Source organism: Rutilus rutilus (assembly GCF_951802725.1).
Source record: "Rutilus rutilus genome assembly, chromosome: 18".
Lineage (NCBI taxonomy): Eukaryota > Metazoa > Chordata > Actinopteri > Cypriniformes > Leuciscidae > Rutilus > Rutilus rutilus.
The window spans coordinates 11,462,681-11,478,551 of NC_140231.1; the positions used below are offsets into that span (position 1 = coordinate 11,462,681).

The 15,871-nt window shown below is 34.4% G+C and overlaps 2 protein-coding genes across 5 annotated transcripts in view; one reads left to right on the forward strand and one right to left on the reverse strand.

Moving 5' to 3' along the window:
- Positions 1-118: 118 nt before the first annotated feature.
- Positions 119-13,723, forward strand: ublcp1 (ubiquitin-like domain containing CTD phosphatase 1). Of its 4 annotated transcripts, none has more exons than XM_084386555.1 (12): positions 119-232; positions 620-700; positions 4,078-4,244; positions 4,333-4,424; positions 4,714-4,799; positions 5,487-5,602; positions 7,565-7,663; positions 7,753-7,790; positions 8,403-8,501; positions 8,586-8,702; positions 10,835-10,962; positions 12,831-13,723. In XM_084386555.1, exons 3-12 carry the CDS (start codon positions 4,091-4,093, stop codon positions 12,856-12,858), a joined length of 957 nt encoding a protein of 318 aa, XP_084242681.1. In that variant the 5' UTR covers positions 119-232; positions 620-700; positions 4,078-4,090; the 3' UTR covers positions 12,859-13,723. The 4 variants fall into 4 exon arrangements, with proteins under 4 accessions (XP_084242681.1, XP_084242684.1, XP_084242683.1 ...); XM_084386558.1 differs by having other exon boundaries at positions 128-232; positions 4,333-4,419; positions 4,718-4,799; XM_084386557.1 differs by having other exon boundaries at positions 149-232; positions 660-700.
- A 1,332-nt stretch (positions 13,724-15,055) lies between these two features.
- il12bb (interleukin 12B, b) overlaps positions 15,056-15,871 on the reverse strand; it is a 5,711-nt gene continuing 4,895 nt past the window's right edge. The window contains exons 6-9 of the mRNA XM_084386559.1: positions 15,604-15,764; positions 15,406-15,524; positions 15,285-15,318; positions 15,056-15,195 (exon numbers count right to left, since the gene is read on the reverse strand). Coding sequence (XP_084242685.1) covers positions 15,288-15,318; positions 15,406-15,524; positions 15,604-15,764 — 311 coding nt within the window. The 3' untranslated portion in view covers positions 15,056-15,195; positions 15,285-15,287. The remainder of the gene's footprint in view (positions 15,196-15,284; positions 15,319-15,405; positions 15,525-15,603; positions 15,765-15,871) is intronic.

Consider the following 15,871-nt stretch of genomic DNA (forward strand, 5'->3'; position numbering starts at 1 on the left):
TAAACACAAATAATGTCCAAGGTATTTTCTTATTATTATTATTATTATTTATTTTTTTAAGAATTAGATTATTAGAGAAAGCAAAAAATAGCGTTCAGTCTACTTTTTAACAGCAGGTGGCAGTAAGCGCAGCAGTCAGGCCATCATAAGCAAACTCAAAGAGAAGAAGAACAAAGCAAATCTAGCGGTGCTTGCAGTAGTCAGCTTGAGCTTTGAATGAACTGGATCGTATGTACGTGAGAACCCTTTCCCTATTCTTTTTGTCTGTTTAGCATATTTGTTTTTGATTCAATTATGTAGAAGTGAATGGCGTGATCACGAATATCAGATCAGATCTCATTACATGCAAAACAACTTAATGAGTTAAAAGCTAATGAAGCTAATGCATGCTTGTTCACTAATGCAATTTACCAGATCCATCCATCCATCCATCCATCCCTTGATCGAGGTCTTTGAGATCTAGAATTGCAAAACAAATACATCAACTAGTTAGTTACACTTTTTTTTTTACAAACACTTAAATGTAATAATGCTCTGTGTGATCATCATGCCATAGGCTTAGCTTGTATTTTATTAGATTGTATTTTTTTAATGAGGTTGTTGTTGTTGTTGTTTACAGTGATGTAGCACCTGACCCATTTGTCTTGTGTACTGAACAGTGGAAATCTTCTGTTGCTGATGTTGGTGTAGCGTTTCCAAGGTAACATCTCCAGGGGTTAGACAATGAAACTGAAACACTGGCCATTTTATATATATATATATATATATATATATATATATATATATGTATATATATATGTATATATATGTGTGTGTGTGTGTGCGGCCTGATAGCCAATCTTCACTGATTTTACGTTCCATCAGTAAGATCTGAGTGTCAAGGATGAATCAGCAGAGAAATAGCACAACTACACATTAAATTTTGCCATCCACACAACATAATGGGAGAGTTCAAAAGAGGACAACTGGTAGTGTGTATCTCGCTGGCTCATCTGTGACCAGGACAGCGAGTCTTTGTGGTGCATCATAATTCGTGAGCTACTCTATCCAGGGTAATTTCAGCATACCACAACTAGAGGTCGACCGATAGTGGATTTTACCGACACCAATATTCAAGTTTGACCGTACGTGCCGATAACGATTATTCAACCGATATTTTTAAAATGGATACTGGATATAAAAAAAAAACACTCCAAGTAAAACAGTGCTGAACTTAAATGTGCTAAATGAAAGAAATATATAAATATGAATATGTCAAAATATGAAGTAAACATTAAAATATTACAGGTTTCTTTAGCTGTAAGAAACGTGCGTACATTTCATAGGTAACACTTTGCAAATCCCACTTGTTAACAAGGATGTATTAGCTAGCTTTCATGAACTATATGCATTATGCAATATCATTATTTTATTTTTTTTACAGCATGTATTAATATTTGAGCAAGACAATTGTACCTTGTTCATTCATGTTAGTTCATAGTACATTAACTAAGGTTAACAGATCAAATAAAAATGAAAACTCAATTTAAAATGTATTAGTAAATGTTGAAACTGACAATGGCCAATACTACAACATTTATTAACCTTAGTTAATGCTAAAAATGTAATCGTATTGTAAAGTGTTACCACTTCATATAAATCTAAAGAGTGTGCTATGCTTAAAGATGGCCGTCTTTAAATATCTGCAAAGGCCAGAGTGTTAAAATTACATAAATGTAGGCCTATATTACATGTATAGTCTCTCACTTTATTTGCTTCTATATTAGAACACTTGATGATTAGGCTGTCTAATCAAAATAACAATATGTGTTGCAGTGATAAAAAATAATTGAATCAAATGCGTTTCTGATTTGTTGATGTTTCTCTCAGCCACATGAACACATCAATGTTGAGAAAGCAATCACGTCACTAGCTTTAAATATGCAACTTCGCCGGCTATGGCGGCTAATGAATGCATAAAAGTGAATGCACCAGCTGGATATAAACTAATGCAAATAGATGGTAACAACTGCAACATTAAACATCTGGGTCAGGTTTGCGTGTGTTTTTGTCACATTGTTTTAACCGCTTGAGGTACTAATGTTAGAGTCCTCACAGCCTCGACGGCTCTTTCTCTGCTAATGCAGAATCTAGTCAACAAATGAATTACTTTATAATGAAATGGCAACATGGACTGTAGTGTTCTGTATTCATACCGTTTCGCTGTCGCTGAAGTGTCAGTGCTCTCCGTGCAGTGTGAAAATAAACACCTCGAGGTGTCAGTGATAGTTTGCTATTTGTCCTCTAGAGGGCGCTCTCGCTCTGTATAATGCCAGCACTCTCTTCTCAGCGCTCTTGTACCGTGTAATGACCAAGGGGCTAATCTATCAGCCGGAAACTGAAGCTTCCCCGGGCGCCGCCATTGATTAGCAGACCATCACCTGCTGTTAGCATCCCATTGACTCCCATTCATTTTGGCGTCACTTTGACAGCGAATAACTTTACATCTGAGGCGTTTAAAGACTCCATTTGTCCATTGTTTATTTCTAAAGAAACACGAAAATGTATAAAAGGCTCCATTACCTTGTATCTTACGTTATGGCCCCGTAGAAGCCGTTTTTGTAGAAAATAGGCTAACGATTGCGTCATAACCACGCGACTCTCTGTCGCACAGTAGAGCGATTACCGTAAAGACAGGAGGAGAAGCTCGCGGGCAATCGGGGGGACGTGGAGGCAAAATGACAAAATTATTCATCAGAATACTTAGCAAAAGTTGCTCCTGCTCCTAGCTCATGGACACCTCCTACTCACGCTCTCCGTCTCTGCAAGTTTCGGAAGGGAATGATTCAGATTTCTCTTGGCACAGCTACTAGAAGACAGACGGGTTGCTCACGTCACATCTACGTCGTCAAGCTCAGTTTGAGTCTGCGCAGTACGCTCAGCCATCAGGAAGTGAGTGCTTCTAATTGGCTTCACTTTTTTTCCGTTGAAGTCTATGGGGTCGCTGTGTCCATTTCTTTTACTGTCTATGGTAATGACAGCGCACACTTCTCAGCCGCTCCAGCAACGGACGCAACCCGGAAGAACTATCGGTATGGATTTTTGCCGATAACGATAGTTCTACCAATCAACTATCAGCACCGATATATCTGCAAAACCGATGAATCGGTCGACCTCTAACCACAACGTTGGACGAACCACATCCAACAGGAGTAACTGTCGACGCAAGTGGAAACTCTGTGTCCATGTACTAACCCGTATTGTATCCAAAAAGATATAAAACCACCGCTGCCCAACTCACTGCAGAATTCGCACTTCGACGTTTGTCAGGAGTCAATATTCATGGTCGGCTGCTATAGCCAAACCTTTGGTTAACTTTGTCGGTTTCATTGGTGCCAACAGTGCAAATCTTGGGCTGTGGACACTGTGAAACATGTATTGTTCTCTGATGAGTCCACCTTCACTGTCTTTCCCACATCCGTGGGAGTTTCGGTGAGGAGAAGCCCAAAAGAGGCTTAACCCGGACTGTTGCTGCACAGCGGTGGATCAGTGATGGTTTGAGCTGCAATATCATGGTGTTCACTACTGCGCTTGATGCTAAGGACTACTGAACCATTCTGGAGGACCGTGAGCACCTAATGGTTCAAACATTGTGCCCTGAAGGGGCTGCCGTGTATCAGGGTGATAATGCACCAATACACACAGCAAAACTTGTGATAGAATAGTTTGATGAACATGAAAGTGAAGTTAAACATCTCCCATGGCCTGAACCAGATCTAAATATTTCGGAGCCACTTTAAGGGGTATTTTGGTAAATACCAGCGTCACCGTGACCTGACCACTGTTCTGGAAGAGGAATGGCTTAAAATCCCTCTGGTCACTATGAAGAACTTGTATCTGACATTCTCAAGTCAATTTGTTGCAAAAGGAAGCCCTGTACCTTAATAATATATTATTGTGGTCTAAAACTAGGTGTTTCCGTTTCATTGTCCAACCCCATGACGAACTCCATAAAGTGTTCATTGTGTTTCTGAAGGTTGATTTAATATCAAAAATCATTCCTACGATGTGCAAATAACACAAAACTGCCTTTGACAGCTCATCCACCAGCATGTCTGTTTCGGTTATTATCAAGTGGGGCGGGCAGGAGTACTCCATTAGTACACTGTCTGAGGAGGACACTGTGTTGGATCTGAAACAGTCCATTAAATCACTCACAGGAGTTCTCCCAGAACGACAGAAGCTCCTGGGGTTGAAAGTGAAAGGTGAGTGGTATTAAAAACACACGCTATTTCTGATACACAATATGCAAAGTAAAAACAGAAGCGTTGTGTAACTTTATACTTTCGTCAGGTAAACCAGCAGATGATGAAGTCAAACTGGGTGACTTGAAATTGAAGCCCAATACCAAAATTATGATGATGGGCACCAGAGAGGAAAGTTTGGTTGGTAATATTATTGAGTTTAATTGTATTTATTTCTAAAAGCTTCCAAGTGATTTATATATGTGTGTATGTATATGTGTAATATATTATATATATATATATATATATATATATATATATATATATAAAATACGCATATATGTATATGTTAGTATATGTGTAATTTGTGGTGGTTATGTAATTCTGTTTCACATTTCTCTTCACATTTATTAGACTTTATGGAAATTCAAGTATGTTTTGCTCTTCCTACAATGCAAGATCGCATAACCTTTAAGTTTCCTTTCCATAGGAAGATGTTTTGGCGCCTCCACCAGAAAATGATGATGTGGTCAATGACTTTGACATTGAAGAGGAGGTGACTGAAGTTGAAAACAGGCCAGTGAAACTATTATTTATTCCATATTCAAGAGTTTGGGGGTCAGTGAGATATTATATGTATATTATATAATAATTATTATATAATAAACACTTTTATTCAGTAAGTATGTATTAAATTGATCAAAAAGGCAGTAAATAAATTTTGAATGTTACAAAATTTCAAATAAATGCTGTTTATTTGAGGCTTTTTTATGAAAGAATCCTATAAAAGTAGTATCATGGTTTCCATAAAAATATTAAGCATCACAATTCAACATTGATGATGATAAGAAATGTTTCTTGAGCAGCAAATCAGCATATTAGAATTATTTGTGAAGGATCATGTGACTCTGAAGACTGGATGAATGATGCAGAAAATTCAGCTCTGCATCACAGGAATATGTTTTATATTTAATGAAATATTCAAATAGGAAACTGTATTTTAGATCAAATAAATGCACTTTTTGTGAGAATAAGAGACTCAAAAATATTTTTTTAAAAATCTTACAGACCCCAAACTTTTGAACGATTTTGTATTTTAAATATAGGATAAAAAACTCTCAATTTACTTGTATATATTTACTAATGAAGTACCAGAGTTAAATTTTACTTTATTTTCTTTTGCCACTAACATACATTTGGAAACAAGATTATTCAGCCCATTATTCTGAATTAACGTTTTATATTTGTTTTCCTTTTATACAGAGAGGAGAATTTGGCCAAGATAGCTCGTCGAGTGAAAGATTATAAAGTTGACGAGTTAAATCCCCCAAGACCAGGAAAAAGATTGCTTGTTCTAGATATTGACTATACGCTCTTTGGTGAGTCTTTGAAACCCAAACCACATGCATCTGATAATATAAGTAGCACTGAGTAAATCCGTCTAGCCAATAGAAATCAAAACATCATGAAATCAAAACCATTTTTTCCATTTTTTTTATGGAATATTGTGGTATTTCTTATAAATCCATGAACCCCCGTAATCTTGAATCAAATTAACTTCCCCTCCCTCTTGCAACAACATCTTCTCTCTTCTTTGATGACATGTTTACTGGTGTAATGGTGGGACAACCTGTCACTCACATGACATCACACCAATAACAAACCACAACCATCCAATCAATTCCAGATGGACAAAATCAAGTCCCGCCCTACATTTTGTATAGTTTGAGAAGTTGTTTCACTTGAATATTCGTCACAATCGGGAAGAAAAGACTATCGCAACTTCCGTTTCATGCCGCCTTTAAATTGAAATACAAAGATCTGCTCTACTTGATTTCTTCAGGGTCCCTTGATAGAAAAATCAACTATGTTTTGACCTTATATACATACACACATGTACATCAGTGGCGTGCGGTTCACATAAGCTGCGAATGCTCTGCACACCCAAGCCATTCGTGGACTCGCTGATTAGCATTAACACTATAAATTATTATAAATTCCCTTGTTTGAAGTGTACCATGAAGCTTACATGATAGGACTTTGGTGATACGTATGTTACTGTCTGTCATTTATTTATTTGCCAAGCTATGGTAATTTTCTTCAAATCTGGCAGTTACGGAGGGTTTCGGGTGAGCGGATCCACAATAGCTTTGGCGCCTACGCTCCATTGTTATGTATCGTCATCATTGTCCCGTGTTCTCATTGGTTTGCTGGCATATGGGGGATTTCATGCGCAGGGAAAGCTGTCCGCGAATCGCTCGCCCAAGCCGAAAAATGTGCTGCTGCTGCCAGATCTCGATCAACGAAAATCACATTGTATTTGATACAAAACGAAATGGACTAAATCAACTGAAAAAAATTTCTCCATTGGGAAATTTATTTTTTATGAAAACATATAAATTGTTAAAGACAGGCAGTAAGTAGACCTACTGTTACTATTGAAGGTTGTTAATGCATTATTCTATCGTTTGTTAAAGTCATTGCATTATTTCAACTTGTTTTTAAAGAATACTTCTAATTTTATTTATTATTCTTATGTATTATAAGTTACTTATTTTATTAATAATAGGCTACTAATATTTATTATATTGTACTATTTTTTTAATTCTTAATAATAATAAAAAATATACCTCTGGCATATTTAAATTGACACCTGTCATGGGGTTTCTTATTAGTCTTTTTATTTTATTAATTTTTTTTACTAAAAACGTAAAAACATCTATGCGGTTTGGCTGTTCATTTACTGAACAACGGTGTTTCGGGTGCAAACATTTTTGAAAACGTGTTTCATAGTGCAAGTTTTTGAAAACGGTCTCCATGTAAACAACAAAAACGTGAATCTGTGAAGACGATGATGTCATGCTCATGCGTATTGCATGTCCAGTCTATAGTGTTTCATCGCCATCTACTGGTCTAGCAGCGGAATACAGCGATTGTAGTCGTTTTCTAAACGGGAATGGGGATCGTTTTGACAATGGTGTCGTCTGGACGCGGGAAAACTTCTCCGTTTCAAGCATATCGTTGTTGTGTAAACGTACCATTTGTGTGTCCCATGCTGATGCGCCTTACTGTTTTAAGCGGAAGTTTATAGTTTCAGTGACACTTGCAATATATTATATATATTACAATATATTACCTATCCAGTGTATCTGCATCGGGCACTTTTTTGACATTACGCAAAACCCAGCATACCTGGTTAAAGAAGTCACCGCTTGCCACTGATGTGTGTGTATATATATATATATATATATATATATATATATGTATGTATGTGTACATCTATATGTGTGTGTGTGTACGTACTGTATATGCATATGTTTTTTTTTCTTCTTTAAATGTAGATCATAAGTCCTGTGCAGAGACGGGTCAGGAGCTGATGAGACCATACTTACACGAGTTCCTTACATCAGCATATGAGGACTATGATATTGTCATCTGGTGTAAGTATCCATCTAGATAATCAAGCTTTGTAGACTCTTCAAGATGCTCAGGGACTCAGATCTATTGTTTCTCTTTCATTCCTTTTTAGCTGCAACAAGTATGAAGTGGATTGATGCTAAAATGAAGGTAGGTCCTTGTTTTGTTTTCCACATTAGAAATGAAGACTTCATCATAATGCTTTTATTTATGCTGATGTGCTAAAAGTCTATTCCACCAAAATGAACAGTTTTCCCTCAAGCCTCGAATGTGCCTTGGGTTATGATGGTACTCTGGTGATAAATAGTTGAAGTCCCTCTGTGGTTAAAATCAAGCTTTTAATATTGTTTATGTCTGGTGTTTTTAATATGCTTTAAGACAAACCATGTGTTAAATTCATAAGACAGCACCATTGCTGAGTATCAAAGACAGTCTCGAAAACTCGGTTTGAAATCACTGGGCGCGACGTCACAAACTACCTTGGCTTGTAACCAATCAGGTTGACATGTGATCGACAACAAGTGGATCTCTGAGCTGGTGTGAGTGAGTGGAGGCGGGGCTCATTTGCATAGAACCACATAAACTAAATGAAGCAAGGGTGTAGAGTTATATTCAACCTATTTTAAGGCATTGCAAATATGTAATTTTGGTGATCAAAGATGAGTTTTAAGGGATCAAATTATTGACTACAGGGGGACTTTAAGTAAACCCTATGGTCTCCATTACTGACATTAACATAATGCTATACCTGTGGTCTTTTAGGAACTGGGGGTGACGGACAACCCAAACTACAAGATCACCTTCATGTTGGACAGTGCAGCTATGATCACTGTACACACACCTAAAAGAGGAGTCGTAGAGGTCAGACATATTCTAGTAAAAAAACATGTCATTGTCTCTACATTTCATTAGCATGATGCATAATGTCTGCATGTCATGTTTCAGGTGAAGCCTTTGGGAGTCATATGGGGTAAATATAGCGAGTTCTACGACAGGAAGAACACGGTTATGTTTGATGACATCGGAAGAAACTTCCTCATGAATCCACAGAATGGACTGAAGGTATGCTGGAGTCTGTTCACAGTTTATTTCTGATTTAAGGTGGGAATTAATAAGGAATTAGGAAGGCACCTCGTGATTTGATTTGATCTGATTCTTGTTCTACTTTCTTTTTTTTATTTTATTAATTAGTCTAAAGTAATATTTACCGTTCCGTAAGATTTTTATTTTTAAAAGAAAGTAATACTTTTATTCATCACGGCTGCATTAAATTGACTTTTACATTGTTAGAAAAAAAAAAAAAAAATATATATATATATATATATATATATATATATATATATATATAAAATATATATATATATTTAAAAAAAAAAATATATATATATATATATATATATATATGTCAAATAAATATATTTCAAATAAATAAATATATATATATATATATATATATATATATATATATATATATATATATATATATATATATATATATATATATATATATATATATATATATATATAATTTCAAATAAATGCTGTTGTTTTGAAAACTCTTTTCATCCAAAAAATTTATGATTTCCACAAAAATATGAAGCGGCACAACCGTTTTCAACATTGGTAATAATAAAAAACAATGTTTCTTAAGCAGCAAATCAGCATATAAGAATGATTTCTGAAGGATCATGTGACTAAAGACTGGAGTAATGATGCTGAAAATTCAGCTTTACCATCACAGGAATAAATTACACTTTAAAGTATATTCAAATAGAAAACGGTTGTGAATTGTAATATTTATTACACACTTTTATTGTATTTTTTAATCAAATACAGTCAAACCACAAATTATTCAGACACCAGATATCATTTTTTTAATATATTTTTTTTACTAGTGGGTGCAGGACACTATAGTTCATTTATGTAAGTGTGGATAGCAAAATAAAGAAAACTGTGACATATTATACCCAAAAATTCTTCATACAGTGGACTACCGGTACATTTTATAAAAATTTGGGACCAAAAATTATTCCGACACTTTGACCTTTTGTTTAAGTGTTTTTTTCTTTAATTGCTTATGCGACCTTTTTACACCACAGACTGAACAAAATTAAGCATTGCTTGGTAATTTGTTGAACTAAATTGGTATTATCTAATTGTGAACTTAAATATAGCAGCTATTCAACCCAATTCATTTGAGACAGTCTAACAGAAGGATGGCCAAAACCACTGAAATATCAACTGATTTGATAACTCATAGTCATATTTTATTACCATACTCTAAACTATAGCGAATAAACTGTGATAATGTGAGAAATGTTGAAGGTGTCTGAATAAATTGTGGGTTGACTGTAAATGCATAAGAGCCCCCAAATGTTTGAACACCAGTTGTAGCCTCACAACGTTCAATCATAGCCGGCTATAATTACATGGAAAATTGAGAGGCCACAAAGCATCTGACCACTGAATTTATAGAAATCATTTCACTTTTAAGGAGTGTTTTCTCAACGTTGCAACATCGAATGAACTCCTGATGAACAAATTATCACTCAGTGAGTCATTTAACTATGTATTGCTCTGTCTTTGGAAGGCTTTTGTCTTTCAAACACATTTTTATTATAATTTGTATTATTTTAATTTAAAATCTTTATGATTTAATTACTTAATAGCTTTTCATTAAACTCTCACACCTCTGCAGTTCCTTCACGAACCCTAACCTGGGAAAACCCTGACATGATGTAATGTTTCACAACACTTCATGTTGTTGATAAAAGAATGGAATATATTTTCTTTCTCTTTGTATTTTTACATCAGTGTGGTAGAAGATTATCCGATTTAAATTCAATTTAATGTGATAAACGAGTCATGTCAAAAGTAATCTAAAAGTAATCTGATTACCGGTATATTACCTAAAATGTGCAATGTAATGGGTTTCAATGGATAGTTAGTTCCTAACTACGATTTGTCGTGTAATTTGAAATCAGTAAGTAATATACCCAGCACTTTATAAGTGGCAGCTGCAGTTATAAACTAAACATGAAACGTGAAATTCTTCAAAATCATTTCAGTATCAGAGAATCTGTTTGGTTTTTTTCTCCCACCACTAGCTTGTCTCTGTTGTTTTTGTATCTGCTTTATAAGAAACTGTATTAAATGGTTTTAAACATGTATTCTTCTCCATGTATTGGTCACAGATCAGACCGTTCATGAAGGCACACTTAAACCGTGAGAAAGACAAAGAGCTCTACAAGCTGTCTCTGTATCTGAAGGAAATTGCTAAACTGGAAGACTTCTCGGGTCTCAACCACAAGCACTGGGAAAGGTGAAGTGAATAAAATACTCTATTCACTCTATGATTAATTCACAGACACAGAAAATAAAAGCTACAATTTAGATATGATTAAAAAAGTTTTTTTTTTTAAATCTTTATGCATTTAATTTAGTTAAAGGAATAGCGGAGGATTTTCCCGAATTTTAGAAAAGAACCGCCCTCTCCACTTTCTGAAAAAATGCACATGCGCAACACTCTACCTGCTCCCGAGAGGGAACGCCTATTAAACGTGTGCACGAGAGAGCATGCACGAGCTAATCATAGCTTGCATTAACTTTTACTAGCAGTGATTTTAAATGGATTTCTCCAAATAGCATGCCAAACTTTACCTGTCAAGTAGAAACTTCACGACTGAGGCATCAGTGGGAAGCCCAACCTGTGTTTTGAGCGTACGCCATCGTGTGCACGAGCACGTACGACGGCCTTACGTAAACATATCACCAGAATGATTGACACTTAGGAGGACCAATAGTCTTGATGATCCACCCGGAAAAAGAAAATCCTCCGCTATACCTTTAAAGTCCCCCTGTAGTCAATAATTGTATCCCTTAAAACTCATCTTTGATCACCAAAATGAAATATTTATTTAATTCTTCATGGGGGGGGGGGGGATTCTTCATGCCTTATAACACCCTTTCCTCATTTAGTATACGCAAAACCATGAATATGCTAATTAGCCCCGCCTCCACTCACTCACGTCAGCTCAGAGACTTGGTTTGATTGGTTACAAGGTAGTTTGTGACGCCAGAAACACCAGCGATTTCAAACCGCGTTTTTGAGACTGTCTTTTTTACATAGACATATAAACAATAGACGTATAAACAATATTAAATACTTGATTTTCACCTCAAGGGGACTTTAACGGTTTAAATTATATGTATTTTAGAGTAATTTTAGGGGCCATTTACACAACACGGTTCTCCGCTTAAAAAACGAACTTTTTTATGCGTTTTAGCTGTTCATTTAGACGACAATGTTTTGGGGGGCTGAAAACTGGTTTCAAAGTGCACGTTTTTGAAAACGATACCCTTATTGTCTACGTGTAAACTTTGCGCCAATAGACAGTTTTCACAAATTCACATTTTTAAAGTTTTTCTTTACAAAGTGACATCGCCAACTACTGACCTCGCAGCAGAATACAGCGATTTTAGTCGTTTTCATGGATCCATGTGAACTGGGATCGTTTTGTTGTCAGCTGTATGCAAAAAAACGCAAAGAAACAACACTTTTTTTTCTTTTCTTTTTTTTTTACATTATTGTCGTGTAAACAAACGCTTAATGTGGTGCGATTTAATTATAGAAAAGTGTCAATTTAAAAAAAATTATTTTAACAAAAATAGTTAAGTCTATATCTTGGACAGATTGACAGACTTTTATTTTAAAATGGGTCATTAACTAAATCTAAAACCTTTTTTTTTATATATAAAAATATAAATTAATATATAAATAATGTAAGCTTATTTTATTTCAGCTATTTTCCTAGGCAACATTTCCTATTTTCATTTAGTTTAATGTGAAGTACTAAAATATATAGACATACTAAAAAAACTTAAGTTTACTCAAATAAAATAAAATACATTATATAGTTCAAAATATTAACAAAAGCTATATCAAGTATATCAGTGATACTAAAACAGCACTGCTATGGACTGAGAAACGTCTGTTTAATATGGAAATAAAACACATTTTGTCTCTTCAATGCTGTTGTCTTCCACAATAAATGTATTTTCCCGAATAAAAGCCCCCAAAAGAAGATATGCGACTATCAATTTGACTCCGTAATAAGCATATCATGTATTGAGTTCATTAAAATGTGTAGTGCAACGAATTTATGATTATTTAGTCTCCTTGTCCAACAGGTACCTCTCAAAGAGGCAGAATCAATGACATCTTCAGCGCCGAGTCCAGAAAGGTACCTCACCAAACAACTGCTGCTCCACATGTCATCAGCTTCTCTGTATCTCGCGTCGTTCGTCTTACATCTCTTTATAGTCGGTCGTTACCGGAGGACAAAAAATATTCTAGCATTTGTACTCCTCAAAACACTGTTTACCTCAACAGGTCAATGAAAAGCATTCAACAATTAATGGCATCGACTGCATTTAATGCAAGCATGACGGTACTTTTACCTCATTCCCCGCCTGACACACTCTTCTTCCTATAATTCACTACTTCTTTTTTTTCTGTTGGTGGGAATATGGAAATTTGGACACTCTGTTAATAGTGTATCTGATTGAAAGAGGATATGATGCAAATGTAATTTAGTTTTTTGCAAAATCATAGTCCATGGAAAGAATGAAGTGTTTACTGGAAGGTGTAAACACTGGCCATGTCTTAAAAGAAGCAATAATTCTGGACTGGCTGCAAAATTCTTTGTCTGAATGGCTCTAAATTCCAAAGAGATGTTATAGCAGATAAAAACACTTCTCCAAATGAACAATGATGAACATTTGTCATGTTTACATGCATGTTTTTTGTTTTTTTCTAAATACAAATGTATGTTTTATGTTCATAAAGCTGTCACATGATAATAGTGAGAAAAAGAGGTCATATCAAACCAGGTCCTAACATTTAAGCTTGTTCCCCTTTCTGTTTTACACACTAAGTATGTGTTGTCATCATTTTCGGTAGATATTAACTTATGTAAACAGTATTGCATTTTGTGTAACTGCATTTCATCCGGTGCTCAGATGTGGGTATTGGATTTATGGTTGTAACCTAAATGTAAATTAAACTTAAATGGTTTTACAGTAGTTTGTGTGTAGTTTGTCAGATCCTTAATAAGTTTATATATCAGTCAAGATTTTATACACAAGATTTTTATACAAGGAGACACCTGATGTGGCTCTGAGAACTTTTTCACGTCTAAGTCCTCTTTTATAAATATGAACGTTGCTGTGTATTTATGCACGTTTTATAAATGAGGCCAATGGAGTAGGCTTGAACTTTAGTCACATCATAAATAATGCTGTGTACAGTATATGATGTAAAGATAATATAACCGTCTTCATTAAGGTTCCATTTGGTTCAAAATTAGTTAACATTAACTATACTTCTAAAACATTTACTAATCTTAGTTAATGTTAATTTTATTATTAATTTGATTGATTATTCAAATCAAAAGTTATTAATTGGACCTGAGCTAACATGTGCAAAAACTAACAATGATCATATTTCTAACATGATCAATGAATATATTTCTTCATTGTTAATGTTAGTTAATGAATTGATTAATGTTAACTTATGTTGTAAAATTTTATAAAACAATATTATAAAATATATTGTGGCACATTTTAGCACGATGCCTTAGAACATGTTGAAACCAAAATAGTGGATTTCTAACATTTTATACCATGATCTTTTTTTGGAATATAAATGTTATTTAAAACTCCAACATTTGCTATATTATATTAAATCTCCAACATAAGCTTTATTATATTATATTAAATCTCCAACATAAGCTTTATTATATTAAATCTCCAACATTAGCTATATTATATTATATTGTATTATATTATATTATATTATTACATCTCCAACATAAGCTTTATTATATTATATTATATTACATCTCCAACATAAGCTTTATTATATTATATTAAATCTCCAACATTAGCTATATTATATTATATTAAATCTCCAACATAAGCTTTATTATATTATATTAAATCTCCAACATAAGCTTTATTATATTATATTAAATCTCCAACATTAGCTATATATTATATTATATTAAGTCTCCAACATTAGCTATATATTATATTATATTATATTATATTACATCTCCAACATAAGCTTTATTATATTATATTAAATCTCCAACATTAGCTATATATTATATTATATTAAGTCTCTAACACTAGCTATATTATATAAAATTTCCAACATTAGCTATATATTACATTAAATCTCCAACATTAGCTATATATTATATTATATTATATACACATTATTGCATGTAAATAAGACAAATCACACAAGCAGGAATGACACTCTCAGTCCCTGTCTAACACAAACCCCATTGCATAACATAAAATGAAATATACCTATAAAATATAGAAAAGCTGTGAAATATGAAGCCATTGAGTATTTGAATGATCTGGAAAATTTATTGCACAAATCAATTGTACAGTGGCACATATAACAATATAAATATGAATAGCTGCAATATTTTGTGCGCAGTTGAAAGCAGATGATCAAGCAGAGTGATGTGTCCCATGAGACCTGCATTCATAAAACAAAGAATTGAAAAATGTCACAATAACATCAACTAAAAATGATCAATATGGCCATTAAAAGACAAATCAACACACCTTTTATTGTTCCGAAGTGTGCTGGTGTTTTCTTCTGTTACACACAAATAGATACAGAATGTAAAGCTGAATATTTTCATAAAATATAAAATACTACTTAAATAAATAAAACTTTACTTACATATGATGGTGACTCCAGTCGCTCCAAAGTGTTTTAGTAATTCTATCTTGAGCTCGAACGCAGAAAGTGTATGTTTTTTTGCTGTTCACCTTGTAATGTGTCTCGTTGGTTTCCATTTTCTATGTCACCAGAAATGAACATCTTTAATATTTTCGATCTTAATAAACTGATCTTGAAAATGTAAAAAAAAAAACTTACTTCAACACGACTTCCTGTGTGGTTACAGTTTGGATGGTTGGGAACCACTTTCACCTGGTAGGAAAGGGGAAAGAAACTGCAGGGGAAACTCCACGTCCCAGCGGGGCGCCACTCAAACACGTCATCCTGGATCTTGGTGATGTTAACTTTATCTGGTCGGACTGAGAGTTGGAGTTAGAGATAGAGTTAGGACAGAAGTAATAGTTTAATGGAAATCAGCAGTTTAGTACAGTGGTTCTCAACCAGGGGACCGGGGCCCATTAGGAGG